Source organism: Diaporthe batatas (genome assembly GCF_019321695.1).
Source record: "Diaporthe batatas strain CRI 302-4 chromosome Unknown Contig00003, whole genome shotgun sequence".
Lineage (NCBI taxonomy): Eukaryota > Fungi > Ascomycota > Sordariomycetes > Diaporthales > Diaporthaceae > Diaporthe > Diaporthe batatas.
The window spans coordinates 4,573,820-4,599,811 of NW_025408550.1; the positions used below are offsets into that span (position 1 = coordinate 4,573,820).

Sequence of the window (25,992 nt, forward strand, 5' to 3'; positions counted from 1 at the left end):
TGACTATGTATTGTTGTTTTATATGGTAAATTGGTGGTGTAAATTAAGGTTGGCGCACTGGGGGTATACGTTGCCCTGTACCCTCCGTTTTTTGCCCTGTGAATCTCCGTTCTCTTGTTGAGGAAGATGCTTATATACACTACATAACGTTAACCTGCAGAGGACAGCACCGGCACACGGCTTGAGGAGTCGATCTCGCCTCTTACCCGGACCTGAGGACATATGTTTTATATGTATGGAGATTAGAAACGAAACCACCCAGGGTAGATAGATCCTTCGGAAAATCAAGGAAACTCCGACTTGTAACGAAGGTCAATCATACCCTAGGTACCTAGGTATGCTGTTCAAAATATTCAATAAGTAACACACATCCATTAGCTTGTTTGTTAGTTGATTAAAGAGAGTCTACAATCCATATTCTAGGATCACCGGGTGTCATGTGGTAGGGAAAGTAAAACAAATCTGGAAACTCGGTTATCAGGGGCTCTCGGAGCCATTAACTTGACCGGATACAGGTTAGAAATTTCCTTGACGTATTTTTCATATAAAGCTTTTATGCGAATGCTTCTGATGGTATACTTGAATTTCTATCCAGTTACCGGAAACATGAGCTCGTGGAGCCGACGACGACAAGGAGACTGGCGGAATCCGACGTTCAAATTGTGGTCAAGTTATCGAATTGTTGAGGTTCAAATGGTGGCGGAAACGAGGTTCTCCAAGGTTGTTCGACTCACCTAATCAATTGTTATAAAAAAGCTCAGTCTAGGCTTTCCAGAAGATGTGAAGGGCCAGAAATGCGAACATGAGGCCATGGGTCATGTTTGAGTTCAAGGCCGAAGGGCAAGGACAGGAAGGGCTATTGTTGTCAGGTCATAGGTATTTCTAGGCTCATCTTGGTTTACCAATACTAGGCTTTTTTGTGTATACAATGAGATGCTGGAAGAAGCGCTACTTGTGCTGCCTGAATTTCACAAATCCCTTCCTCGTTGACCCCGTATTTGTTACGCCTCTGATGCTTTGTTACAAAAAAGACAAATGGCCCAGCCCCCAATACTTTGTCTCTGCCCGCTCTCCTTGAGTTCATGATTCATAACACCCTGAGAGGAGGAGAAGAACACACGCCTGGAACGGGCACTGAGAACCGCTAGTTAGAAACCCCAGCTAAGGTCTTCTGACGGTCAATATAAGCACACACCTACGCCTTTGGGACGTGGGTGCATCCATTTCCCCCTTGGCTCACTCCCCTTACCGTTTCTTCCCCCCACCGCCCACCTTGTTCAGCGTAGGGCTCACTACCATATTTCCTACCAAAACCTCAGCACAATGCCGCATGGCCGCATACTTGACACCGCCTCGCTTTTCAGGCTTGAGGACGTGGTCCACGACCGCAGCCCCGAGGGCGGCGCTGGCGATCTTAGTTCCCTTTGTCCTCCAAGGCATCTGCTCAGTTCCTACTTTCATCAGTGCGACGCCTCCGGCCTGGACAGCGACTTTCGCGGCTGCCTCCCACGGGAAAGTATCCCATGGCATCTTGTTGGATTTCTGCTTTCCCCGTCGCTGGCCGTTCTGAGACAGACCCCTGACCGGACGCGGCCGCGCCCTTGCCCGGGTGCGTGATGCGGACTTGTACGACGAGCCTGCCCGCTTCATCTGTGGGCGACGAGCAGCATTCAAGTACGAGGAGCTGGCTCGCGATGGTCTCGGCCGAGGGTGGCTGGCGTGTGATGACGACTTGGAAGGGGCAGCTGCCGACCTGTGTCTCTCAACGTGATCCTCCTCATCTAGATCTCTCGAGTGTGAGTGTGAGTGAGAGGGGGGATGCGAATGTGAGTGACGATGGTGCGAGTGATGGTGATGATGGCGTCCGTTTGAGCCACCATGAGAGCGGGAGTGCGTATGTCCACCTGTCGACGATGAGCCATGTCGAGAGCTGCCATGGCGAGAGTGACTCTTATGGTCTGCCTCGGACTGGCCCCTGGCTGTCCCTGTTCTCTCATCAGACAAGGGGACGTGTGTGTCTAGAGGATCCTCTTCGTCCGACAGGTAGTATTTGTCGCGAGGGTCGTAGTCCGTGTCGGACTCGAACTGGCTGTCGTTGTTGTCGACGCCCTCGGCCTTTCTTTGTCGTGTCATGAGTGAAGTCTCAGAAATGCCTCTCTGTAGTTTTGGGCTATAGCCGCGAGGCCGAGTCGATCTGTGATGACCTGATTCATCTTCGCTTTCGCTGCTAATGTGGCCATGAAGGTAGTCGACGCTCCTCTTGGGATGTCTCGGTGAGGGCATCACGAGGAGAACCACTTTGGAGGGGAGATTTCCAAGAAGGTAGACACTGGAAGTAGTGTCTTTTGCGAAAAGGGGCCGGATGATGAGCCCAAGATATACTCTGCTTGAGATCACCTCGGATGCACTGTGTGGTCAGCAGCGCGCCCTACCCAAGAGCGGCAGGGACCTGTTCTTTTGTAGGAACCATATTCGGTGGGTGGCACCCCACAGATCTGCATCAAGGGTCCCATTAACAGGGTATAAGGGCGCCGCCTGTCACTGGATGGGGTGGGATGCAGGCTGATGCAACGCCCTTTATTAAGAGTGTGTCACCAGAGACCCAGCCGCCAGCCCCGACGCCAGGACGCCTGGACGCCTCGGACCCCCTCAACCGTCCAACGACTGCCAAGAGGCGAACGCCATTACGCCAGCCGGCATTCGTCCACAGTACGGAGTAGTGCGGAGAGGCAGGGAGGTGGGAGGGTGAGCGAGATGCGGCGCATCGGTTGTTGTGGTTGGCTGCTCGACAACTCGAGCACCGTTCGGGCAGCAGGGTTGGACTGCCCACTGATGTCATCCCGCGGCGAGGTTCTCTCACGTTCTTCATCCACGTTGCCATGAACCAACCTCCAGGGACTTGGGCGCACCAACGGCTCTACCCACCGCTGCCTTCTCTCGCGGCCTGCCGGGGGTTCTCAACTTCTGGAGTGACCCTCACGCAGTTGGCCATGGGCTTGACTCGACGAGGTGATGCCGCGCATCGTGCCGGTCAGTAGAGATCGGTCCGGGTTGTCTCTCCCTAAAACCACCATGTCAGAAAATCGGTTGGGTTCTAGACAAGTCGGCGCAGGCTGTGTGGAACATGCCCCTTTTGTTTTGACATCATGTGTCCCACCTCTTCCGGCCTGCGAGCCCCAGCCCACTCCCTTCTTGCAGCTGCAGTGTCGCATTACGTTGCATTGCATTTGGCACCTGTTTGCATGTCTGACTGCCAGACTGCCAGACTGCCTGGCCAAGTTGTTATCCGATTGAAGGAATCAATATCAGACAGCACCCGTACCAGGGATTTAAAGCAGCTCACAGCTAGGGATGGTAAAAAGTTAGGCCCACCTACCCTTCTAAAAGAAATTTAAAAATTTTAAGCCCTCCTATAAAAGAAAGCGAAAACCATACTAAACCTATTTAGATAACCTACTATACCTAAAACAATAGATAGTTAAGTATTCTACCCTACCTACTAATTTTCTTATTAATTACTTACTAATACTTTCTATTAATAAACTTATTAATAGACTTTATTAAATTTTTAATTAATTATTATTAAAATAAATTTATTTTATTATTAAAATAATTAATTCTTTTTTTATTAATTAAAACTTTAAAATAAAGAATTACTTTATTTATTTTAAATAAAATAAAAAGTTTTAAATAACTTATAAATAGTATAATTATAAAATCTACTCTAATATTTATTATAAAAGAATATATTTAAATATAAATTATAACTTATTTTTAACTACCTATAATACCTAAAAATAAGTAAAATTACTCTTTAACTTCTTTTAATTAATAAAAATTTACTTATATAAAAATATTATAAAAATATTTATAAAAACTTATTTTATATTAAAATAACCTTTTAATATATATAAAGATAAGAATAACTTTATAACTTATTATTTATTTAATTTAACTTTTATATTATTTAATTAAAAGTAAGTTATTAACTTTTAATAAAGTTTATAAAAATTATTATTAAAATATATTAAATTAATTAATTATTATAATTTATATAAACCTTATTTTTAATAAATTAAATAATATCTTTTAATAAAACTATTAATCTTTTATAAAGATTTTAAATTAAATAATTTTTATTAAAAACTATTAATATTAATACTATTTTTATTTATTTTTAATTAAATAACCCTTTTCTACCTTTAATTAATTTAATTATTAATAATAATTTTAATAAAATTAATTCAATTTATATTAATATTAATTTTACCTAATAAAATAATAATAAAACTTATAAACTTTATTTTAATTTAATTATATATTAAATATACTTTATAATTTTTATAAATTATAACTATTAATTAAAAATATTATAATTATAATATTTTAATAAATTACTTTTAACTAAATTATTTTTATAATTATATTCTTTTAATATTTAAAAAGTAGTATATTTAACTTTAAAATATAATAACTTAATAATATAAAAGCTATATAGTCTCTTTTAATAGTTATTATTTATTAAAATATTTAATAAATTACTTTATAATTTTTTAATAAATATATATTTCTTTTATAACTTTTATATTAATTTAATTATTTAAATAGAAATATATATTTAAATACTTTATTAACTAATAATTAAAGTTAATTAAAGTATTAATCTTTAAAAATTATTAATATTCTCTTTAATTAACCCTTTTAATAATAAATTAATTATTTATAAATAATCTTTAACCCTATTATAATAATATAAAAATAATTTAAATTTAATAAGTTATATATTTATTAAATAGTTTTATATTAATTAAAAATAAAAATAATAAATATAACTTAAAGTTAATAGATAATAACTTAAAATAAATTAATAAATATTTTTATATACTTTTATACTTATTTTATTAAATAGATTATTAATATATATTAAATTACTTATTTATTTAACTTTAAAAATTTTTCTAATAATACTTTTAATAAATTTAAATAATTATAAATAATAAAATAAATTAAAATATATATACTATATAATTAAATTAAGATTATTATAGTTAACTATATAAAGTTTAAACTATATTAAAGTTTTTATTATAGTTTTAATTTTTATTTTATAGAAATATTATATTTATTAAAAAATAAATAAAATAAGTTATTTTAAATATACCTTTTATTATTTATATTATATAATATTTAATTAATATATTTATTAACTTTATATTAAATAAATAATTATTTTTATAATAAACTTTATATATTTATAATTATATAATTAATTTAATTAAAAATTAATTAATAAGCTTATATTTATTTATATAAACTTTTATATACTTAATTATTTAGTTAATTAAAGAGTTTAAACTATTTAAAAGGAAATCTTTAATTTAAAAATTAATTTTTAAATATTATTTAAATAAAAATAATAAATAAAATTAATTAAAGTAATTAATATTATTAATCTATTTAAAAAATCTAATTAATTTTATAAATAGTTTAATTAAGTATAAAGAATTTATATTATTAACTAAGGGTTTAAGGGTTTAAATAAATTAATTATAAAATATATTAATATAGAGTTAAAGTAATTTATAGCTTAAAATATTAATTTAATAATTTTAAAAGGGTATTAATTATTAATAAACTACTTTTTTTTATATAAAAAACTTATTAGATTAAAGGTACCTATAAAACCTTTTAGACCCACCCAACCTAATAAAATAAAATCTAGCTGGCTAACTGAAATATTTTGAAAATTAAAATTTTAATATCCATCCCTACTCACAGCTTCCTCACAGCTTCCCCACCGCTCTTTCGACGTCAAGCTGCATCTCCTGCCACACGAGCGGCCGCAACTGCAAAGAGGTCAGAACAAACCAGACTCGTATGTCATACACGAGCCATCAACCGACCACCTGAGCATCGTATCCTCACGAAAGCTTGTTGGGGTCAATGAACAGGTCTTAGACTTTGCGTTCCTGAGAGAACAGCGGGGTCCCTCCCTGGTCGTCCAGGTTTGCTAAATCATCTGAACTGCCTAGCTGCGGTAGTGTTAGGCAGGCAGTGTGTGTTGGTAGGCTCGGTCCTCGTCGACTTTCTTGCGCCACCATCCACGTGGCTTTCAGAATCAGTGCAATGTCGCACGCGTGTGGTGATAGACTCGGCAGTCCAGTCAAGCAGGAATCAGCTCCCTACAGCGGCTGGTCCCAGCCGGGTGGCCCATTTCCAGCCCGTGTCCCTGAATCTGGGACAACGGCGAATCCCACCACTCCGCCGGCCAAGCTCGCTACTTATTGAATCTAGTTAGGAATTATTGCATCTGTTCTGTGTGGTTCAATTGTGCTCCGTGGGTCTACCGACCCACTCGGCCCCGGGTGCCCACCCGGCAACTCTGACCTTGACAGTCGTGATCTTATATCCAGGTAAGCATTCGAAACCGTAAACTATGCGGCTCAGTCACTCTTATCGCCATACTCCTCATTGCGGTATCATTTATGCTAGGGCCAAGCTTGATTCCAGGACGTGAGCTAGCCTGGTAGGAGCACGCCAATGCAAGACTGGGCACGGCCATGTCCAGGATCGGGGCGTTGTCGTGGACAGATGTGTACGGAGTGTTCTGTGAAGCTCCCAAAGCCGAATTCAAGCTAGCCCAGCGCCAATATGCAGTGCCTCTGTCAGCAACAGGGCGGGCATCGGAACTAATGCCCTCGCCCTGCCCAATGGGTGAGGCGTGATTTGGAATCCTGATAGTATCACGTATAGCATACCTTTCCAGGAATGGCCGACAGAGCCCAATGGAGTGTTTGTGTCCTAGTGCGAGAAGACAAGTGATGGAAACTTAAAGTCAGACCTCCCATCCACGAGAAGCTATCTCATTGGAATTTCGGAAGCAAGAGTACACGTCCCTGGGTACGACCTGTCTATTGTTTGTGTGGAACAAACATGCCTCTTCCTACCGACGAACACGTCTTGGAGACTAGCCAAGGATTGGTCAATACGCTCCATGATATCTTTGGCCCTCACCCTGGGTACAGACCTGGTATGCAGTATCTGCGCTCCATCTTCCCACCAATCTAGTGCCGGCGAACAGACACTTACGAACACTGCTGTGCCCAGCACATGCGAAGGGAATTCTCCTCAAAGGAACCTTCACCCCAAGCATTGAGGCGGGTAAGCTGTCCGTAGCACCGCACCTCAATCAACCGTCCACACCGGTCGTCGCTCGGTTCTCAAATTGTAAGCGTCCCTGGTCTTACCGCCGAGCTCATCCAAAGCTCACGCAGTCCTGAAATAGCCACTGGGCTGCCCAACATCCCAGATAACTCCTCCAATGCCGACCCTCGAGGCTTCGCGCTCCGGTTCCAACTGGCCACACAGCCCCGGCGGGTGCACACAGATATCATAGCCCACAGCGTGGATGCCTTCCCGGGCTCCAACGGTGACGAGGCACTTTCTTTCTTCAAGGCGCTGAAAGATGGCACAGTCGAATCATTCCTCGCGACGCACCCCAAGGCGCTAGCCTTCGTGCAGGCGCCCAAGCCGGCCCCGGAGAGCTTCGCTAATGAGCAGTTTTTTGGAGTCAATGCCTTCAAACTGATCGACTCGGACGGAAATGAAACATTCGTGCGGTACAGGATCGTGCCGAACGCTGGGGTCAAAACACTGAGCGAGGAGGAATTGAGCGGGAGGGATGAGAATTACTTGTTCGACGAGGTGCCGAAGCTGGTCAAGGCTGGGCCGGTGGTATTCCACTTGACGGCGCAGGTCGCCCAGGAGGGAGACGTTACACACGACGCATGTGTGCACTGGCCCGAGGATAGGAGTGTGGTTGATCTGGGCGTGATTTCCCTTGATGCGCTTGTGGACGGCGACACTGCTGAACAGAAGCATATCATCTTTGATCCTGTTCCAAGGGACATTCCTGGACTCGAGCCATCCGCCGACCCCTTGCTGGAGGTCAGGGCAGGGGTTTACCTGATCAGTGGCCGAGAGCGTCGCGCTGCTTGATTTGGTCATGTGGAGGGAGAGTGTTGTGCGATGGACTTCATCTCATTTATCTCACGGAACCGAGACCCTCCGCAGCTGGTTGGCAAAGCTGTCCTTGTAGTTGATAAACCCAACTAGGGACCTAGGGAGTTTGTAGATAAACAAGTAAACAACCGTTGGCGTTGCCGAGGTGAAACCGATGTGAGAGGGGCCCAGATAACCGATAAGACCTGGGCCCCAAGATCAGCTAGGAGCTTAAGAAATGGACGTCGTTCAGGACGGACCACGCATTCCTCCTTGCAGCCCCAACCTAGACTTTTGTGTTCTGCTTTTCATCTTGTCATCTCTGTCCTGCGACATCGAGCGTTGCACCTGCCTGTATTTCCATCGCCAAGATCAAATAATCACGTTGGACAAACATCCCCCCGAAGGGGCTGGCCACCAGCACGACGTCATCTCGGCTTTCCAGAGCCTGTCGCCATAGTAATCGACTGCCTTCACGCCCCCCCTCTACCTCCCAACCTCCCAAGGCAAGCGTACGTCGCAGAATGTCCGACGCCCTAGATTGGCTCATCGAACACGAGCCGGCTTTCCGCAAGTCAGGAGACCTCACTGCCGTCAGGATGCACCATTTCGAGCTGACCGTCCTGACACAGAGCACGCGTACCGGCCCTCTACTCCGATTTCCGCGGCCTTCGCTCCACCAACCCTGACGGATACAACGCAAACATATCTGCCTGGAGGCGCGGCCTTGCCGGACTCGTGCGCGCTGGCCTAGCGCCCAGCGGATCCGGCTCATCACCGACCCCCGACCACGTTGTTCTCAAGGCCGACGAGTCTTTGCTACGAGCACTAGAAAGCAAGCGATATGGCCGCCCACTGGCTCTCGGTGCCGTCATTAGGGAGGCCACACAAGACAAAGACCTGATACCAATACAAGACTTCTTGAGGGCCAACGAGAGCATATACTACAGACCATGGAGCTCAATACCGTGGAGTGTCGCCTCTTGGGGGTTCAGGCACATGGGTTTCACCGGCGCCTTGATTTTTGGTGGAGATGAGAAACTCCCAGGCGGGCAATTCGTGGTCGTTGCAAACGTGGAGGCAGCCTCGAAGGCGGTGCTCGAACAGACTGCCGGACTGACGTCGCGATTCGAGAGAACGTTTTCGAAAGTCCAGTTCCAGGCAGAATTCAAGGATTCCATACTCAAGGGCCAGCAGTTGTCCGAGACGGATGTGGAGGTCTTGTTGCGCTTCATGTCAAGGGATCAGGGCGTGCTTGTCTATGACGGCAAGACAGTCAAGATTAGGAACCCCGACGACCGGGAATCAGCCATCACAGAAGAGGACGAAACAATTGCGTCCCTCAGGGAGCTGGCGGAGTACCTGAGCCACCAGGCGACAGTGCTGAACAGCAAGATCGAGGAGCTCACTATGACGGCAAAAGAGGCGGTGGCTAAGAAGAACCGCGTCACGGCCATGGCAGCCCTGAAGTCCAAGAAGCGGGCAGAAACGTCCCTACAACAGCGGTACGCCACTCTTAGCCAGATAGAAGAGGTTTCGGCCAAGATCGAGCAGGCGTCGGACAATGTGCAGCTAGTGAAGGTCATGGCTGCCAGCACGGATGTTCTAAAGACACTGAACGCACAGGTGGGAGGTGCGGAGCGAGTGGAGGAGGTCGTGGACCACATGCGTGAACAGATAGGCCAGGCTGACGAGATCAACAACATCATCGGGGAGCAAGGCCCGATTGTCGACGAGGACGAGCTCGACGATGAGCTTGAGGCAATGTTGATGGAGCAGACGGGCAAGGAAGACGAAGTCGAGCGATCAAGGCAGGAGGCCGCAGAGCAAATGGAAGCCGAGAACATTGCGAGGAGACTTGCGGATTTGGATACCCCTCAAGCTATCACGGAGAACAGCCAGGAAGTCGACGGGCTCTCAGGGGAGATGAGTAAAATGTCGCTGAAGAACGAGCCCCAGAACGAGGAGGCGAGCTAATCCGGGCCACAGCGCATCATGAATGTATCATCAATACGTGGAAATCTTGAGCAGGACATCCATTCACACGAGGGATAGGAAAACACGACCACAGAGTGAGTGATCGGCACGGTGCGAAGTACCGCTCTCACACAGTTCAGCAATGTGCCCAGCAAATATTTTGTGCCCGCCCAGTCGTTGCATACCTAGGTAGACTGGCGAAGGCATTTGCGTTCACAAACAACCTGGCTGACTTTTCCATATCAAGTTCTTGCGGGCTGGGCCAAGATACAAGAACAGCCTAGATGGCAGCTTGCCCGGCCAAAGAAAGGGAACGTGGCGGCGTCTTTAAGAGACCGCGGGACCGTTCTAAACACGGGGCGTGGTAAAAGACGCCGCGAGACATCCCCTGGCCAGGACGACTCATCGGATGATGATAGTGTGGCTCCCAATCATTTTGCGCCAACGCATTCCAGCTTGCTTCTGCGGAAGCACAGGTTGCGCATTGAACCGTACCCGAGCCTTGATGGGTGCTGCAACTTCTAGGGGTATCTTTGTTGCCTATTGGGCTTCGCTTCGTCTTGCCTGTGGTTGATCTGTGAGACTCACACGCTTTCGGTCACCTAGAAAGTCCCCGCAGCTAAAACTTCGCATGACCTTGGAAGGTTCATGTCAGATTATTTAGAGGGTTTTGGGGACTCGAAGGGTTTCTACTAGCACTACCGATTCGTGCCAAGGTTTGAGCGCAAGTACAAATGTGTTGCATTGCCGGTTGACTGACGTTGCTATTTCATGAGCTCATCAACATGTAGGCTGGATAGAGGCGGTGATGTGGTCCACTGTCATCCCGGTATCCCAAATCGACCTGAGTGTTGCACGGAGTCTGGAATGTAATGCTCGGAGGAATCGACGACGTCAAGCGTCTCAGTATGGAAGGAATCCTAACGAAAGTGAGCCAAGAGGAAAATGGATGCATCCACTTTCCTCTTGGCTGACTACGAAGCATCTGAATGTGAAGATGCGGCAAGGGCAGAAGAGCGGTCGATGTTTGTGAAATGCGCGCTTTTGAAGACGGTACAAACACCGTCAACACATCGAATGCCCAGCACTTTAAAGCTCTAGCCTTCCTCCACTTCTGCCGTTTTAGCCATTTACAGGAGTGCTTTTACGGATCATCGCCCTTGCGCGTCAACAGCTAGATGCGTTGGTCTGGGAGGGCAACGGTCGATCCTCTGGAAGAGGCCCTGCTAGCCTATCATCGGCCGACCCTCTAGGCGACTGATCTGCTGCTATTTGGCTGGCGGTGATACTGTGTTCCATCGTTGTGTCAGAGTTTCGCATCACATAGCCTTCAGCATGTTGCTGTGAATTGTTCAGGTCATCTGGCCGCTGCTCAGGCACCACATTGCCGGCATCAGATGTATGATCTCGGGCTTCATGGGATGAGTCTTGTGTCGTCCCACCCGCCTTCTGGCGAGACTTGCGGGCATTTGCGATCAGGTCCCTGAACGAGTCGCTGTGTTTCGAGGCCCATCCCTGACCGTCGAATTCCTTGTCTTTGATCTGAGCACCCAGGTTGGCCGAGTGAGAGTTAGAAGGAGCACTGCCGCCTTGCGTACGCTCCCAAGTATCAAGGTCTTGCAGAAGTTCTGATTTGGATTTTGGTCGCGCCGAGTCACAGTTTGCATTCCAAATCGTAACCCATTCCCTGTGCCTCTTCTCGAGTAGATGTCTGGACCCCCAGCTTGAGATTCCACCCTCTTTAAGCCTCTTTCTCAAGGCAGTCTCCTTCACCATAGAGTAATTGAGGGTTGACAATCTCTCTTGCGGTTTAGTCGGAATGTTGGCTGCAGGGCGGGTACTCGGGAACCCCAGGTTGTTTGGCTTGGACTGGCTGGGTTGAGGTCGTGGCTCTCCAGGACAGTCGGTGTCGAGGTGTCGATCAACTTTCTCGGGCTTCATTCTCCATAAGCAGATGGGACAAGCAACCAGGCCATCATCTGATTCTTGCGTCAGCCATAGGCAATCGCCTGCCTTTTTTTGGGGGGGGGGGGGCGCAGAAGCCTACTAGGTATTTCCTCGTCAACCTCGACCTCCTCCAACTCTTGTCCTCCCGTCTCTTGTCGTATTATGGCTGAGGTAGTTTCCGCTGATCTCGCACTGCTTGACCTGGTAGACATCCTGGTTCTTTTCGAATTGTGGCCGCCGTCTTGTGTACCGCCACCTGCTTTCCTCTTGGGAGTCTGTGGTGTTGCATCAACTGAAGAGGTCTGCGCAGAAGGCAGTGGTTGCCGCGCCATACGAAGTATCGTATCTCTGTCCTTGACGAAGTTCTCCACGGCCTCTCTTATTGCCCAATTCCCCCTCAACCTTGATTCCTGGTCTGTGGCGCGGCACAGCGGGCACTTCCCATCGCTGGCGAGCGCTCTTCGTATGCAGAGGGAGCAGAAGGTGTGGCAGCAGGAGGTGATCATTGGGGAATTGTAGAAATCCTTGCAGACGTGGCATCGAAGCGCCTGTTCGAGAGGCATCAGGCTCGCCAGAGGTGTTCCCAACCAGTCGGTCGGGTCGGATATGTCGTAGGCATCGTCTCTCGTGCCAAGACCCGCATTGCGGATGTCCATCCTTGACCACGCACGTTGTATAATTCGTAAATCCGTTGCCTCGGAACGATTGGGGTGCCTGTATCGTAATACCAGCAGCCGAGACCAAAGGGACTTGGAGAGCGCTGTGTGAAGTTGCGCAAAGTCGCAAGCAAAGTCGGCTCTGCAGTGAAGGGGCAGGGCCGCCGCTGGGTCCGCTTTTGGGGGGAGGCGCGACCTGCCGGGAAAGCGTGACAGCGTGAAAGCGCGTTGTAAAGAGCCACCCCCACCCCTGCAGTGTAACGCGTCCAACAGAAAGTGCCCGGCCCCTTCCTGTCTAAACAGAAACTCCAAGTCAAGGCTCTTGCGTTCGCAACACTCGCGTAGACCACCACACCAATGTGTAAACAGCTACGCCTTCGCCATGAACAATCACAAGACTTATCTCGCGGACCAAATCCTCTCAGAGGGTAAGATTGTAAGTGTCTTTGGCTACGGCTTCACCGATGCCGCGCCACTAGCTATAGCTAATGCTTCACCAGGTCACGTATCGGACTTTGAGCAGGGCATTGAAAGTCCATGTCAATATTGCCAAACAGTGAGTCCGGTCGCATACAATCAAGGAGCATATGCTGAGAGATTTTCAGGATGCTCTACGAGTTCCACACTTGGCAGAATGGCAAACGCTCCGGATCAGTCCACGCGACCTACATGCTGTACGGCTTCACGAAGACCGGCCAAACAAACGGCCACTCTCAGCAGGACGGCGACGTGGCAATGACGAGTTCTCAGCCCGAAGTCGACTCCACGGTTGATGGCGGTCCCGTCATCACATTGTCTCTCGTTGCCGAGGAAAGCCTGAAGGGTTGGGCTGAGCTCATTCTTACTATGAACTCGGAATCCTGGCTAACCAGCTTACAGATGTACTTTCACAGTACGAAGGTGTGAATTCCATTCATGTCTATAGTCTGGGACCCCACCCTGTGAAGGTAATATCCATCCGTGTTGCTTGTGATTTGCTCGTAATTAAATATCCCTACAGGATCTTCAATTGCTCGCCGATGTGTCCAAACCCGTCCTTGACCCGTCCGCTGAGGATTCTTCAGCCGACCGCCAACACTCACTTGGGCCTATCCGCAATCCATACGTGTGGCGTAAAGAGCGGCAGGGGACAGTACCTAAACCCAGTGTGGCGGCCTCCAAAGCGCCTGACACCAAGCCAAATGCCTCGAAGCAAGCACCAGCAGCACGAATCAAGGCCAAGGAAGAAGCTGTGACCGAGCAAAAACCCGGCTCCAAGGAATCCACCCCAGTGCCGTCCGGGTCGAAGAAACCACCTCCTGCCATGAAGCGCGGAGCCTCCGGTGGCATCATGCAATCCTTCGCCAAAGCCGCATCCCAGCCCAAGAAAGCGAGCACTCCTCAGCCAACAGCAGCAAGTGCCGCAGACGACTCCCCCATGCAGGAACTTTCTGATGATGGGGAGGACGATACTGTGGTTGAGCCGAAGGTCGAAGACGACACGGCCCACAAGGCCAGGAAAGACCGACAGGAAGCGCTGAAGCGTATGATGGAGGAGGAGAGCGAAGATGACGAGCCTGATGAGGAAGACACGCCGATGGAAGAGCCGGAGGAGAAGACCCCAGAGCCAGAGCCGGTAAAAGAAGAGAGGTCAGAGCCGGCCGAGCATATTTCCAGTTCCAGCAACGGGCGGCGCCGCGGAAAACGGCGTGTGATGAAGAAGAAGACAGTCATGGACGACCAGGGTTACTTGGGTAAGTTACGGACAGTCAGGTGCTCTAGAGATTGGGACGCATATGTTGACACTGGATACAGTCACGGTTCAAGAAGCTGGCTGGGAGTCTTTCTCAGAGGATGAGCCAGCGCCGGCAGCTGCGAAGAAGAAGACCGAGGTTGGCCCACAACCGGCCAAGCCCAAGAAAGCAGCTGCGAAGGGCCAGGGCAATATCATGTCATTCTTCAGCAAGAAATAGGAAAAGTGTGTGGTTTTCCATGGCTGGCAGTTGGCGTTGTTGAAAATGAAGCGATCTCGGCACAAGGGTGGTAATCGAAGTGTTGTAGACACAGACAGAAGATGGGCTATTAGCCTGTCTGGAAACAGAGATAGCAGGCACAACCTCGAAAGTGTCCTGTTTGACCCCATTTTAGTGTACTCCGTACAACCGCACGCTCCGTTGTGTGACCCCTGAAGATTAGACGCTGGACCCCTGAAGGCCGCGACGATCATTGTGGGGTAACAAGCTTCCCGTGCAGGGGCACATCGACTCCGTGGATGGGCATTTGCTTGACCATCCTCGACCTTGCCCAACCTCTTGCCCTCACTTCCGTCGCTGTGGTATTCTGTTCTTCGCAGCCCTCTCCATTACTGAACTTCCTATGCGCCAATGAATGCATCGGGGAATCGCAAGGATCGCTTCCTTTGCTGACGAGCGACCGTAACGCCCTCGTGCTGTTTGGTATCGCAACAAGCACTTTGCTGGCCAAACCTCCCCATACATTTTGCGCCGATTTCAGTCGCCTGGCCCTGTCAGCTATTGCACCTTTCCAAGATGTTCAGCATCCTCCAACATTTTGTCGCGGCCCTCATCATCCTCCAGCCGGATGTATTCGCGCATGGATCGCTTGGTTATGCACAAGAGAAGCCATTAATGGGCGACGCCAATTTTGACTATGCGGAGGCATGTCCAGACTATGCTAAGTACTCTACAAGCCCTCAGTATGCCTGAGCCCTTCCACCGTGGAGCAGACCACTGTCTTACTTTGCGCAGCCCTCCCAATAGCGAGGGACCTCTCCAGCTCCCATTCCAACGACCGCACCCTAAATGTCGAACGTTCCATTCAGAAGCCGTCGAGCAGGTCATCATCGATGTTACCTCACGAATGAAGGATCCTGATCTGGCTCGTCTCTTCGAGAACACCTTCCCTTCGACCACAGATACGACTGTTAAATTCCACACGGACGGGACCAAGAAATTCAAGAGAAAGGAATACGGTCGCAGCGCATTGGAGGACGATGCATGGATGGGACCTCAGTCGTTCATCATCACTGGGGACATCATAGCTGAATGGCTGCGTGACAGTTGCAACCAACTGTCCCCCTACATGCCGCTTGCGAAGAAGGACAAGGGCATATCCAGTCTGATCCTAGGCGCAATCAACACGCAATCCGAGTACGTAATTGAGGCACCATACTGCAACGCGTTTCAACCACCTCCGATTTCTGGTCTCAAGAATACCTACAACGGCCAGGACGACTTTGTACACCCAGTTTATGAGCCTTCGTTCGTCTTCGAATGCAAGTACGAGCTGGACAGTCTAGGCCATTTCCTGACTCTGGCCAATGACTTCTACGAGACTACCGGCTCTCTCGATTTTATGAACACGCGATTTCTGCTGGCCCTGGAGACTGTGCTAGAGGTGTTGGGCCATCAGAGCCAACCCACATTCGACGCTGCCACTGGACAGTATCAGAGGAACACGTACACATTCAAGCGTCAGACCTTTGTTGGGACCGAGACTCTGAATTTAGACGGCGTGGGAAATCCCCTAAACAACGGGACCGGTCTCATCCGCAGCGCTTTCAGGCCGAGCGATGACGCCACAATCCTCGGCTTCTTTATTCCAGCGAATGCCATGATGGCGGTAGAACTGAGGAGAACGGCGAAAGCTCTCAAGGCTGCTGGTGAGGCGCATACTGCGGAAAAGTGTGAGAAGTGGAGCCAGCAAATCACCGACGGTATCTGGGACCACGGCGTGGTCCAACACGCAAAGTTCGGCCGTGTGTTTGCATACGAAGTAGACGGCTATGGCTCTCACATACTGATGGACGATGCAAATTACCCAAGCTTGCTGGCTCTTCCATTGATGGGTTTCGTACCGCCGGATAACGAAGTCTACCAGAACACGCGCAAGATGTTACTCAGCCGAACGTCGAATCCGTACTACCTGGAGGGTCAAGAGTTTCGAGGCATTGGGGGTGAGAAAGTTCTGCACAATGTTGTTGATACCGTGTTTGCTAATACACGCAGGACCACACATTGGACTGCGAAATGCCTGGCCAATGAGCTTATTGATCCAAGCACAGACAACCGACAATGATGCTGAAATCGTGGGGTGCCTCGACTACGTCCTGAAAACTGCCAAGCTTGGACTCATCCATGAGAGTATCGACGTCAACTCGGGATACGCTTATACCAGTGAGATTACCACAAAAACATCGCTCGGGTCTGATTTCAGCTAACGTCGTGTGCTTGTTTAAGGGAGTTGGTTTGCTTGTAAGACCTGCTTATCCATGTCCACCTTCCACGCCTCTACGTACCGCTGACAATCTTCCCTAGGGGCGAATGGTGTTTTCGCCGAGACAATATTAGACCTGGCTAACCGCAAACCGCATCTTATCTTCAAGGACGCTATTCCATTTAATATATGGGAGGACTGAACATGAAGGGGCGGATGGATCCGGAACCCTGTAAATACCTACTACTGTAGCCACAGAGCGACCCCCAGCAGACCTTAGGATACCCTATAAAGAGTCTTGCTTTTTTTTAGTGTGTCTTTTAGTCTTTCCTCGGAAAATCGCAGCCAGCTTCGCTTATCTGGACAGTGCAAGGACGGAAACAAGAACGAGAACAAGAACGACACTGGGCTGACATTCGCTTGCAGAAAACCACACGTCTGAATTCCATCCACCTCAGAAGCAAGAGCATATGAAGGCCCCAGCCTAAGAGGATGGATGTTATAGGTACTGGCCAGCCGGTAAGCCAGAAATTATGGACGGGAGAGTCACTTATTGTGAGTGACCGTGAAAGCTCTGGCTGGAGGTTCCTCGAAGATTTCTGTGCCCCAGATGGAGATGAGTCTGCGCTGAGATCTCGAAGAGGAGTGTGGTTGTTGCGAATGCGAGGAGTCGTCAAATGTTGCCGCTGATGCGGATCGGACGACCACGAGACCCTCCGGGCGGTTGTCCCTTCTGGAGGCGGCCCGGGCGGCCCAGGAGCCCCCCACGGACCATGAATAAGGCGTAAAACGCACGCTGAACGCACTGTTGAGACGTTCAAACCAACGATGAGATGCGGAGGCTTGTTGTACAAGTTGGCCGTGGGACCCGGCAGAAGAGTGGGTCCTCGGGGCCCGGCCCGGCCCTGATAGATCGGCGCGAGAATTAGATTTGGGCATATGTAGTAGGGCTGAGGAATGCCAAATCACGCGCGCACAGAGCAGTGCTTGGGGGTGACGTGATGCTGAGGACCTGGATGTTTGCTTAATTTGCTGAAGAATTACATTTGTTCTTCTTTGATTAACTCCCACCGTTCCTCTCACTTGCACGTAGCACTTGAGTAGTGAAGGCGCATTAGATCTGCGGACATCGCGTTTACCGTAGCCGATCAAGGCTCACGCCGAAAGCCGGACAGAGCGGCCCCTCTCCACATCCTCTATCGCCTTGTTGGACGACTGCCGTCGGCCCCAGCGCCCATCGATCATGTGAATCGGTTACATAAACTTTTAGACATTGGCTCATTCAATGCCTATCTCCCGTAGACCTTTTACATATATCAAAACTTGTGGTTGGCCTCGCGTTTTTCCGAGTGCTCTTCTGGGATATCATCGACATTTCTCTCTCCTCAGCATGACGCCCCCAGAGCCACCTCCCGTTGAGCCCAAGAAGCGCCTCATCAACCTTCTCCGGGGCTGGCCATCGCCCAACGTATTGCCAGCAGAAGCTCTCAAGGCGGCGGCCAAAAAAGTCCTGTCCGATCCAGACATCTTTGTCCCAGGTTCGTAGGATTTCTGGAGGAGTTAGGGGCATTCTTTGGCTCCGTCTCCTGACCCGCTCTCTCCCCCAGGCTGATTTTTGATGAGGTCTCCAATATGGGCCTGATCCCGGCTACCAGCCCCTACGTGAAGAGCTGTCCAGATTTCTGAGCGGGCAATATGGCACCGAGGCGGACGCGGAGAGAATCTGCATCTCAGGCGGCGCTAGTCAATCAATGGCTTGCATACTGCAGTCTTACACTGAGCCGGTATTCACCAAAGCCGTTTGGGCCATCGCACCCTGCTACTACCTGGCCTGTGCAATCTTTGAGGACTCTGGCTTCCGAGGACGGCTGAAGGCAGTTCCCGAAGACGATGAGGGCATCGACCTGGAGTGGCTGGAGCGGGGGCTGGAGAGTTTCAAGGACAAGACCGACCCGGACGAGTGCCCCGTATACAAGACGCCGGAGCTCAGGAAGGTCTACAGGCACGTAATCTACGCCGTCCCTTCTGCCGCCAACCCATCGGGAAAGACGATGACGCTCAGGAGGAGGGAGGCCCTTGTTCGTTTGGCACGCAAGTACGACTGTCTCGTCATTTGCGATGACGTTTATGACTTTCTGCAATGGCCCGTCGCAGACGCCTCCTCGGCCCTCCCGTCAGGGACACAGCCAGCAAAGGTGAAGATACTCCCACGGCTGTCAGACATCGACTTTGCGCTTGGGCCTAGCGCGCACGACCAGTCGCAACCAGACGGAAAGTGGTTCGGCCACGCGATCAGCAATGGTTCTTTCTCAAAGATCGTGGGTCCGGGTATAAGGACGGGTTGGGTCGAAGGGACGCGAGACTTCGCCTTCGGCCTCGCACAGACCGGCTCTACAAAGTCCGGTGGCGCCCCCAGCCAGCTCTCCGCAACCATCGTGTGCGAGATGATGAAGAGCGGCCAGCTGGAGCGGCATATAGACGAGGCGTGCAGGCCCAGCCTCCAAAGGAGGCACGCCCTCATGGTGAAAGCCTTGCACCAGCATCTGGACCAGTTCGGTGTCGAGTTGCTCGACTCGAACCCCACGGACGGCGGTGGCAGAGCCTACGGGGGTTATTTCCTGTGGATCACGTTCCCTGTGGACCGAATGCTCAGTCCATTGCGAAACGAGCTTTGGAGGATGAGAACCTGATAGTGCCCCCGGGTGAGATGTTCCAGGTTAAGGGTGACGAGAACGCGGTGCAGTTCCCTAATAGTGTGCGGCTCTGTTTCGCCTGGGAAGAAGAGTGGGATCTTGTGGATGGAATCGCACGCCTCGGCCGCGCTGTTGAGTCACTGTGGAACGAAGAGGAGCCGGCTTCGCAAGCACGAGCCAGCTCGAGCGGTGGCAAGCTCGACGCCTTCTACTAAATCCCCTCCGCATGGCCCAGCTGTATTTCCAAACTGGCACGTACGCGAGTTGTTTCGAAGAAACCACATGTAGAATGTGAAGGTCCAGCACCAAAAGGCCTCAATTTGCTGGGTTGAGTGGCTCGTGGCAGCATAATTTGCAATTTGCGCTGGCCTCAAGAGGCGAGTGCTGAGTGAATCTGGCGTACCGTTACAACGTGGCTCTGACTTGTTCTTGCGACCTCCTTACCCAAGTCATTGCTCGAAAGGGGTATCTGATTTCATCGCTATGCTGGTTTGAAATTCTACACTTCATATAGGCAACCCATAATTGGACATCACTCGGGTCCTTCACCAGCCCCAGGTTCTATTAGAGGCCGTGAACACAGGCGGCTTCCATTGGATCAGGTCGGGTTTGATCTCTCTCCATAACAGTTTCTTCCTCTTTTCCACTCGTTTGTTGTGTGCCTCCATTTGGCTGTTCGGCACAACAATCTTGTGTTCTCCTTTGTGGTAGACTTGCATCTTGTAAGCCTGTAGCGTGTGCTCGACGTCCTGCGTCGTCATGGCCAGGGCTGAGGAAATCTGTTCGATGCTGCACCTATCGTCTTTGTCGTGGTACTCGAGCAGCATGTCCACAATATTCTCAATCCAGTATTGCCGGTAACTAAGGAGACCCAGATCAGAGAGGGGTTTCTCAGGCGATCCCAGCTTGCCTTCAATCTTAGAAAGCTCGTAGGAAAACTGAATCAACAGTCGGCCATAACCTTTGCGCTGGTATTGGGGCAATGTCAGGATACAGGCGACATTGTAGCCATCCGCGCTCTCTTTTTCCTTTGAGAAATATCCGACAAGGTGGCAGCCCTTGTCCGTCCGCCTCGTCATGACGTAGAAGAGAAAAGGGTCCACGTCGTAGTAAAGGGTTTTGTGGTCGAGAAACATCTTGGACAGAAGACACAGGTTCCTACACCAGGTTCGCTGCCTCCGGCCGTCAATCTCCCAAAAAGAGACCCAGTCGTCCCTGTAAATCTCATTGCCCGGCGGGTGTTGCAGCGTGCACTTGTGACGGTGCCGCTTAAAGCTGGTGTAATTGCCGTAGTAGCTGAGGCAGAATTCGCAGATGTAGATGACGTCCTCCTGAGTGAAAACCTCGGGATATGGCGAGAAATACCAAGGGAAAAGGTCATGTTGGCCGAACTGAACCGTCGAAATGTTTCTAATGCGGGCGATCTCGGTCGGGTTCTGTGTCATGGAACCCGAGGTCCGCAGCTTTTCGATCTCATCCTCCCTACTGAACGAGTCTGGCTTGGGCGTCTCGTCACCATCGATGTCCATGTCCTCTGCGGCTGCGGGTGTAGGTGCGCCATCCTGAATCGGCGTGGCCACCTCCGTGCCGTCGTCCCCAGTGGGCGTGCCCTTCTGCGTCTGCGACTGCGACTGCGACTGTGAATCGACAAAGTCGGTCCATGGGTGCGGCGTCTGGGCTTCCGAGGTGATTGACTGTTCTCTTTTTCCTGGAGGGGGCCTCTTTTGCGTTCTCTTCCCAGGCTGTGCTTTCTTGGACGGTGCTACGGCGCCCTTCTTGGTCTTGCCGTCCTTGGGCTTATCCTTGTCCGGGTTCGGCCACTCGACGTCTTGCTCAAAGTCGATCCTGGAGAGAGGAACCCATTCGTCAAGTCGCTTGTTGAAATTGTCAAAGTTGCAATAGCACTGGCGGCCGCTCTTTGTGTCCTTAATGCCTAGGATCTCTGCGCGCCGAGGCTGGCCGTTTTTCTCCACCATCGCGATGCACCCGACCCTAAAGAATAGCGCTGGTTAGTGGGGTTGAATGTCTGCGCCGGGAGACGGCGACGAGTTCATGTTTGCATACACGAGTGTTTCGGGCGTCGCCTTGCCCTTTTTTCGCGATCCATCGCTTCCGACGACAGGCTCTCCATTAGGAACGCCAGGGCTCATGATGGAATTCGGCAGTGTGGGCTTGCTGTGGTTGATGGTTATGTGTTTGATCGGTCGATCGATTGATTACGAAGTGACGGGCTTTGTGACGCTGAGTTGGTAGCGCTCCTTTTGGCGTCACTACAGTGTTAGTGTTGTCTTGCAGAAGGCCAATGCGGTCGGTAGCAGGTTCCAACAAATTGGGGCGGGAATCAGATAAGCCACTATCGCCTAGCCGACGCCCGAGTCACTTCTTAGGGAAACCGCGCCAGGGTCTCGGCCGGCAAATCTGACCTGCAGGATGCTTTTTCAGTGAGACCTCATTTCTCTAGTTGTCGGTCATCGTCTTTTCCCTGAGAACCAGGGCCATTTACGCCCTTAAGTGCCATTTTTGAACACGGGAACGGCTCAATGAGCGACAATTCATTCCAAGACGTCAGTGAACCGGGTCCAAGCTTGGAAGATGGCGCCTGAACTCTCGTCAAATTGGAAACAATTGCAGGCCAAGATCAAGCAAGAGTCGACCAAGCCTCAAGGCCAGAAGAGGAAGGCCGAAGAGAGCGCCGTATCCCAAGCCGCACAGCAGCCTTTGAAGAGGCTCAAGGGCAGCCCAAAACCAGCTCTGTCAAAGCCGAAGCCACAGCGTCTCAAAAATAGCGCCTCGAAAGCGAGTCAAAAGTCAAATATGGGGGCCTCGCAGTCCCAGCCTGGTCGATCAGCTTCTCTCGCACTTTGGGCCGAAGACCACGACATTTCGCCAGAAGCCGTTTCAGAAGCATACGGTCTCGGCGTCAGGGACAATTCACTGCTCACCGCCTCTGCTGTGCGTCCAAACGAGGGCCTGGCACCCAATTGCGAGGTTGGCAAGTACATTGCCATCGACTGTGAGATGGTTGGGGTTGGAGAGGGAGGCTACGGACACGCACTGGCCAGGGTCAGTATTGTCGATTTCCACGGACGTCAGGTCTACGACTCATATGTTCGACCTCAAGAGCGAGTCGTCGACTGGAGGACAAGAATCAGCGGCATAGCTCCAAAGCACATGGCTGTAGCAAGGGAGTTCGCATATGTGCAGGCTCAAGTGTCACAGCTCCTGCACAAGAGGATCCTCGTGGGCCACGATCTCAAGCACGACCTGGACGTCTTGATGCTTGATCATCCGCGAAAGGACATCCGCGACACGGCCAAGTTCTCCGGATTCAAGAAGTATGGCCACGGTCCAAAGCCAGCACTGCGAGTCCTGGCCAGGGAGATTTTGGGGGTTGAGATCCAGACCGGCCAGCACTCCAGTATCGAAGACGCTCGGGTCGCCATGCTCTTGTTCAGACGATATAAGCCGGCGTTCGATGTAGAGCATGCTAGCCGGTATCCCGACGTTGTTCCAAAGCCAATTGAACCCAAGCCCAAGGCGAAACCCAAAAAGACGAAAAAGAAGCGACGTAACTGATCAGCTCAGCGCAAAATTATATCCATTAGAATATCGACTGTGTCTAGTCTAATACGCGGTACAAAAATCGATACAGCGTAATGCTTCTTGCAGAAGGGTTGAATCGAAGAAGGATGCGGAAACAGGCATCTCGGATCCGGCCGGAATTCCAGACACTGGCAACAACGAAGGGCTCTTCATTTGGGAATGCCCTCCATAAGTTCCATTGCGCCGTCTCGTCCAACAGATATGATGACATCTCCCAAAGTCTTGGCGAGAAACCCGGCTTCACAATACCTGAAGTAGTACTGGTCTCTGTTAGTGGCATCAGGTCAAGTTGGTGTTAAGGTGAGACCCACCTCCCATTTCCTCCTGAACACCGCAACGCCTTCATCCGTCATATCTCCATGTTTTTCTAGAAGAGCAGGTTTAATCTTGGACTCGAAGTTGTTCATAAAACTTTCTCTCCACAGCCTCAAGGTCTTGGCGTAGTGAGCCCCAATGTTATCCACCTTCTCCACAACAAGCGTTCCCTGGGATTCTTTGCTGATGTGGTTTATTAGCTGCGTGATCGAGGGGAGGTAGCCGCCGGGAAAGATGTAATGATTGATAAAGCTGGACAATGGTTAGCACACCTCGCCAGTGCCGTGACTTGAGGTCACGACTCACTCCTCGCTCTTCGAGTACGCCTCATGTCGTCCCTCGGGCATGGTGATGCATTGGAAGACTGCAATTCCACCGTCCTTCTTCAAAAGGCGGTGGATGCAAGCAAAGTAGGTTCCCAAGAACTCCTGCCCAACAGCCTCCAGCATCTCGATCGAGACAATCTTGTCGTAAGGTCGCTGGGGTGCAGGCAACGCTCTATAGTCCATCAGCAGCACCTCTATTCGGTCCGACAAGCCAGCCTTCGCGATTCTGTCCTCTGCCAGCGCCTTTTGTTCTTGTGAGAGCGTGAGACTGGTCACCCGGCAATTTGTCTGTTGCACGGCCTGAATCGCGAAGGAGCCCCAGCCGGTGCCGATTTCCAACACATGGTCCGTCGACTTGATATGCGCCTCGTCAACAAAGACTTGAAGTTTCCTGATCTGCGCCTCTTCCAGTGTCTCGTCGGGCGAGCCGAATTTGTCCCAAATCGGACAAGAATACGTCATATCAGGCGACAGGAAGGCAGCGAACATCTCGTTGCTAATGTCGTAATGGGCTGAGATGTTGAGCAGGGAATTTGACATGGTGTTTGTCCTTCTGGCCAGCGCGGAAGCGTAGCTTGAGAAGGTTGACAGTAAGGTCGTTCCGTTGCCCAACTGCTCTCGGTTCGCCAGGAAGAGCTGCAAGACGCAGGAATATCAGCATGGCATTATCACCATCCAGGGGGATCAGGTGTGATTTTCACCTGGAAAAAGGCCGTCAAGTCAGTGCAGTCCACCTCTCCCAACATGTATGCTTCTGAGAAGCCCATGTCGGCGAACAGGATGAGCCGCATCCAGAAGGCATTCTTCTTGACAACGAGCTCCACCCTAGGGACGCTGACCATGCCGTTTACCACGGCCCTTCCGGGCAGCTTCGAGGAGCCCAGCTTCTCGCCAAAGACATGATTGGTGCCATCGACCTCGTCCACGAGCACCAGGGTTCCGACCTGGATGTTACTGAATACAGAGTGAACTGCCCACTTCGCAGCAGCTAGACTCGGGCCCCAAGTGATGCCTCCGATTGTGCCGCGGGCTGACTCGACCCACTGGCTGGATGGTCGCGTGATGAAGCTGGGTAGCAACGGCATGGTAGGCGGAGAGCCAGGCCGGAACAACTGTCTAGGAAGCCGCGAGGGGGGAATACGAGCTTGGTGTTGCAGGTTGAGCAGTTCAGGAGCTGGCGACGCGGCACATTATCACAAGCAAGAGTGGGTGACGAGCAGAAACGAAGACGTAGGAGGGGTGAGGCCGCGGGTGGGATACTAGGCATGCGACAAAGTCGCATGGGGGCGTAAAGAGGAAAGAGTGCCCACATTATTCTGTCGCAAAGCAGGGGGAGGTACCATCGGCCTCGTTGACCTCATCGCTCCGCTGCGACTGTGCGCGTTGGTAGCAAGCTCTTGCGACAAGGATATGGTCAGTTCCGGCCCAACACGGTACTTCGGCTGTTTCTGCATTCGGCAAGGTGCTGGAAGGTCTCGACCAGATTCCGGCGGGCTTGGAGACTTGAAGCTCGGGAAGGCCAGGGCCGGTAGTCGAATTGCGATGCCAAGCCATGTCGGCGGAGCTGTGTGCCGCGATGCTATGGTGTTTCTCTCGGACCTCACCTTCGGCAGACATGCGATGCGGAGAGCTCGTGCTTCAGAACCAACGTGCCTCTGGGCGGGTCGAGATTGCAAGAGGGTTGCGCAACCGAAATGTGCGCATGTGGGCATACTGCCGCTGTACACTCGGGAGTCTTCGCATCACAGCCCCGGTACCTCTGGTTGCTCTGGTGCCTGGATTCCAGCCGGGTGAGCGAGACATGCCGCAAACCTGACGAGCAGGGATCCCTGCAGCCTCGGGAACTGCATGTGTGCAGTGTGCACGCTCCTTTGCAAGGGATGCGAACCGGACAGAGATGGTGTGGTGGGGCCAGGCTGGGCTACACGATAGCTGTGGATAGTACAGTTCAAGCCCGCGCAAGCCATCCGGGCCATCAGCCTGTCCGCTTGTCAAGACTCTCGCGCATGGGACTGTCTCATCAAGCTCATCGAGGGGCCTGAGGGGCAGGGTGGGCAGGGGGGCAGGGTGCCTCCCGCCTCCCACGACACCGTGCGGGCCGATCGACAATTCCTAAGTAATGTGTAAGACCTGAGCGCGAACGGCGGACAGCAGGCTGCAAGCTGCTCGCCCAGTCAGGAAAGTTCGGCCCAACTTGGGAAATGTTGAGGTAGCCAGCCCTGTCTCTACGGAGGCCGGCCAGCCACCCATGTCACGAGG

The 25,992-nt window shown here is 50.4% G+C and overlaps 9 protein-coding genes across 9 annotated transcripts; 5 read left to right on the forward strand and 4 right to left on the reverse strand.

The window, feature by feature from the left end:
* Positions 1-859: 859 nt before the first annotated feature.
* Positions 860-3,275, reverse strand: KVR01_002757 (uncharacterized protein). Its single transcript, XM_044791233.1, has 2 exons — positions 3,129-3,275; positions 860-3,061 (listed from the first exon to the last, which is right to left on the reverse strand). The coding sequence occupies exon 2, from the start codon at positions 2,281-2,283 to the stop codon at positions 1,246-1,248; it is 1,038 nt and encodes a 345-aa protein (XP_044647772.1). The 5' UTR covers positions 2,284-3,061; positions 3,129-3,275; the 3' UTR covers positions 860-1,245.
* Positions 3,276-6,933: 3,658 nt separating this feature from the next.
* On the forward strand, positions 6,934-7,998 carry KVR01_003171 (uncharacterized protein; the record flags this gene model as incomplete). Its single annotated transcript, XM_044788933.1, has 3 exons — positions 6,934-7,030; positions 7,108-7,227; positions 7,286-7,998. 3 exons carry the CDS (start codon positions 6,934-6,936, stop codon positions 7,996-7,998), a joined length of 930 nt encoding a protein of 309 aa, XP_044648186.1.
* A 527-nt stretch (positions 7,999-8,525) lies between these two features.
* On the forward strand, positions 8,526-10,000 carry KVR01_002816 (uncharacterized protein; the record flags this gene model as incomplete). The annotated part of the gene is made up of 3 exons (XM_044781815.1): positions 8,526-8,575; positions 8,634-9,938; positions 9,991-10,000. 3 exons carry the CDS (start codon positions 8,526-8,528, stop codon positions 9,998-10,000), a joined length of 1,365 nt encoding a protein of 454 aa, XP_044647831.1.
* A 1,145-nt stretch (positions 10,001-11,145) lies between these two features.
* On the reverse strand, positions 11,146-12,581 carry KVR01_003915 (E3 ubiquitin-protein ligase RAD18; the record flags this gene model as incomplete). The annotated part of the gene is made up of 2 exons (XM_044785225.1): positions 11,146-11,957; positions 12,026-12,581. The coding sequence occupies 2 exons, from the start codon at positions 12,579-12,581 to the stop codon at positions 11,146-11,148; spliced, it is 1,368 nt and encodes a 455-aa protein (XP_044648930.1).
* A 382-nt stretch (positions 12,582-12,963) lies between these two features.
* Positions 12,964-14,533, forward strand: KVR01_003701 (uncharacterized protein; the record flags this gene model as incomplete). Its single annotated transcript, XM_044794436.1, has 6 exons — positions 12,964-13,017; positions 13,082-13,137; positions 13,187-13,404; positions 13,461-13,528; positions 13,582-14,314; positions 14,376-14,533. 6 exons carry the CDS (start codon positions 12,964-12,966, stop codon positions 14,531-14,533), a joined length of 1,287 nt encoding a protein of 428 aa, XP_044648716.1.
* A 3,366-nt stretch (positions 14,534-17,899) lies between these two features.
* On the forward strand, positions 17,900-19,923 carry KVR01_003883 (2-aminoadipate transaminase). The gene is made up of 2 exons (XM_044783079.1): positions 17,900-18,334; positions 18,420-19,923. The coding sequence occupies exons 1-2, from the start codon at positions 18,082-18,084 to the stop codon at positions 19,484-19,486; spliced, it is 1,320 nt and encodes a 439-aa protein (XP_044648898.1). The 5' UTR covers positions 17,900-18,081; the 3' UTR covers positions 19,487-19,923.
* An 18-nt stretch (positions 19,924-19,941) lies between these two features.
* Positions 19,942-21,760, reverse strand: KVR01_003295 (NuA4 histone acetyltransferase complex catalytic subunit ESA1). The gene is made up of 2 exons (XM_044788158.1): positions 21,554-21,760; positions 19,942-21,481 (listed from the first exon to the last, which is right to left on the reverse strand). Exons 1-2 carry the CDS (start codon positions 21,637-21,639, stop codon positions 20,035-20,037), a joined length of 1,533 nt encoding a protein of 510 aa, XP_044648310.1. The 5' UTR covers positions 21,640-21,760; the 3' UTR covers positions 19,942-20,034.
* Positions 21,761-21,900: 140 nt separating this feature from the next.
* KVR01_002887 (uncharacterized protein) lies at positions 21,901-25,991 on the reverse strand. The gene is made up of 3 exons (XM_044791564.1): positions 24,435-25,991; positions 23,714-24,369; positions 21,901-23,659 (listed from the first exon to the last, which is right to left on the reverse strand). The coding sequence occupies exons 1-3, from the start codon at positions 24,816-24,818 to the stop codon at positions 23,377-23,379; spliced, it is 1,323 nt and encodes a 440-aa protein (XP_044647902.1). The 5' UTR covers positions 24,819-25,991; the 3' UTR covers positions 21,901-23,376.
* On the forward strand, positions 22,082-23,065 carry KVR01_003279 (uncharacterized protein; the record flags this gene model as incomplete). Its single annotated transcript, XM_044793809.1, has 1 exon — positions 22,082-23,065. The coding sequence occupies one exon, from the start codon at positions 22,082-22,084 to the stop codon at positions 23,063-23,065; it is 984 nt and encodes a 327-aa protein (XP_044648294.1).
* Position 25,992: the final 1 nt, after the last annotated feature.

Bases quoted from the DNA above. Each gene is read 5' to 3' on its own strand.
- KVR01_002757 (XM_044791233.1), bottom strand. From the start codon at position 2,283: ATGCCCTCACCGAGACATCCCAAGAGGAGCGTCGACTACCTTCATGGC.
- KVR01_003883 (XM_044783079.1), top strand. From the start codon at position 18,082: ATGCCTATCTCCCGTAGACCTTTTACATATATCAAAACTTGTGGTTGG. The intron at 18,335-18,419 runs GTTCGTAGGATT...ATTTTTGATGAG, and splicing joins TCCAGACATCTTTGTCCCAG to GTCTCCAATATGGGCCTGAT.
- KVR01_003295 (XM_044788158.1), bottom strand. From the start codon at position 21,639: ATGAGCCCTGGCGTTCCTAATGGAGAGCCTGTCGTCGGAAGCGATGGA. The intron at 21,482-21,553 runs GTATGCAAACAT...GCTATTCTTTAG, and splicing joins GCGACGCCCGAAACACTCGT to GGTCGGGTGCATCGCGATGG.
- KVR01_002887 (XM_044791564.1), bottom strand. From the start codon at position 24,818: ATGCCGTTGCTACCCAGCTTCATCACGCGACCATCCAGCCAGTGGGTC. The intron at 24,370-24,434 runs GTGAAAATCACA...TGCGTCTTGCAG, and splicing joins ACTTGACGGCCTTTTTCCAG to CTCTTCCTGGCGAACCGAGA. The intron at 23,660-23,713 runs GTGAGTCGTGAC...ACCATTGTCCAG, and splicing joins GCGTACTCGAAGAGCGAGGA to CTTTATCAATCATTACATCT.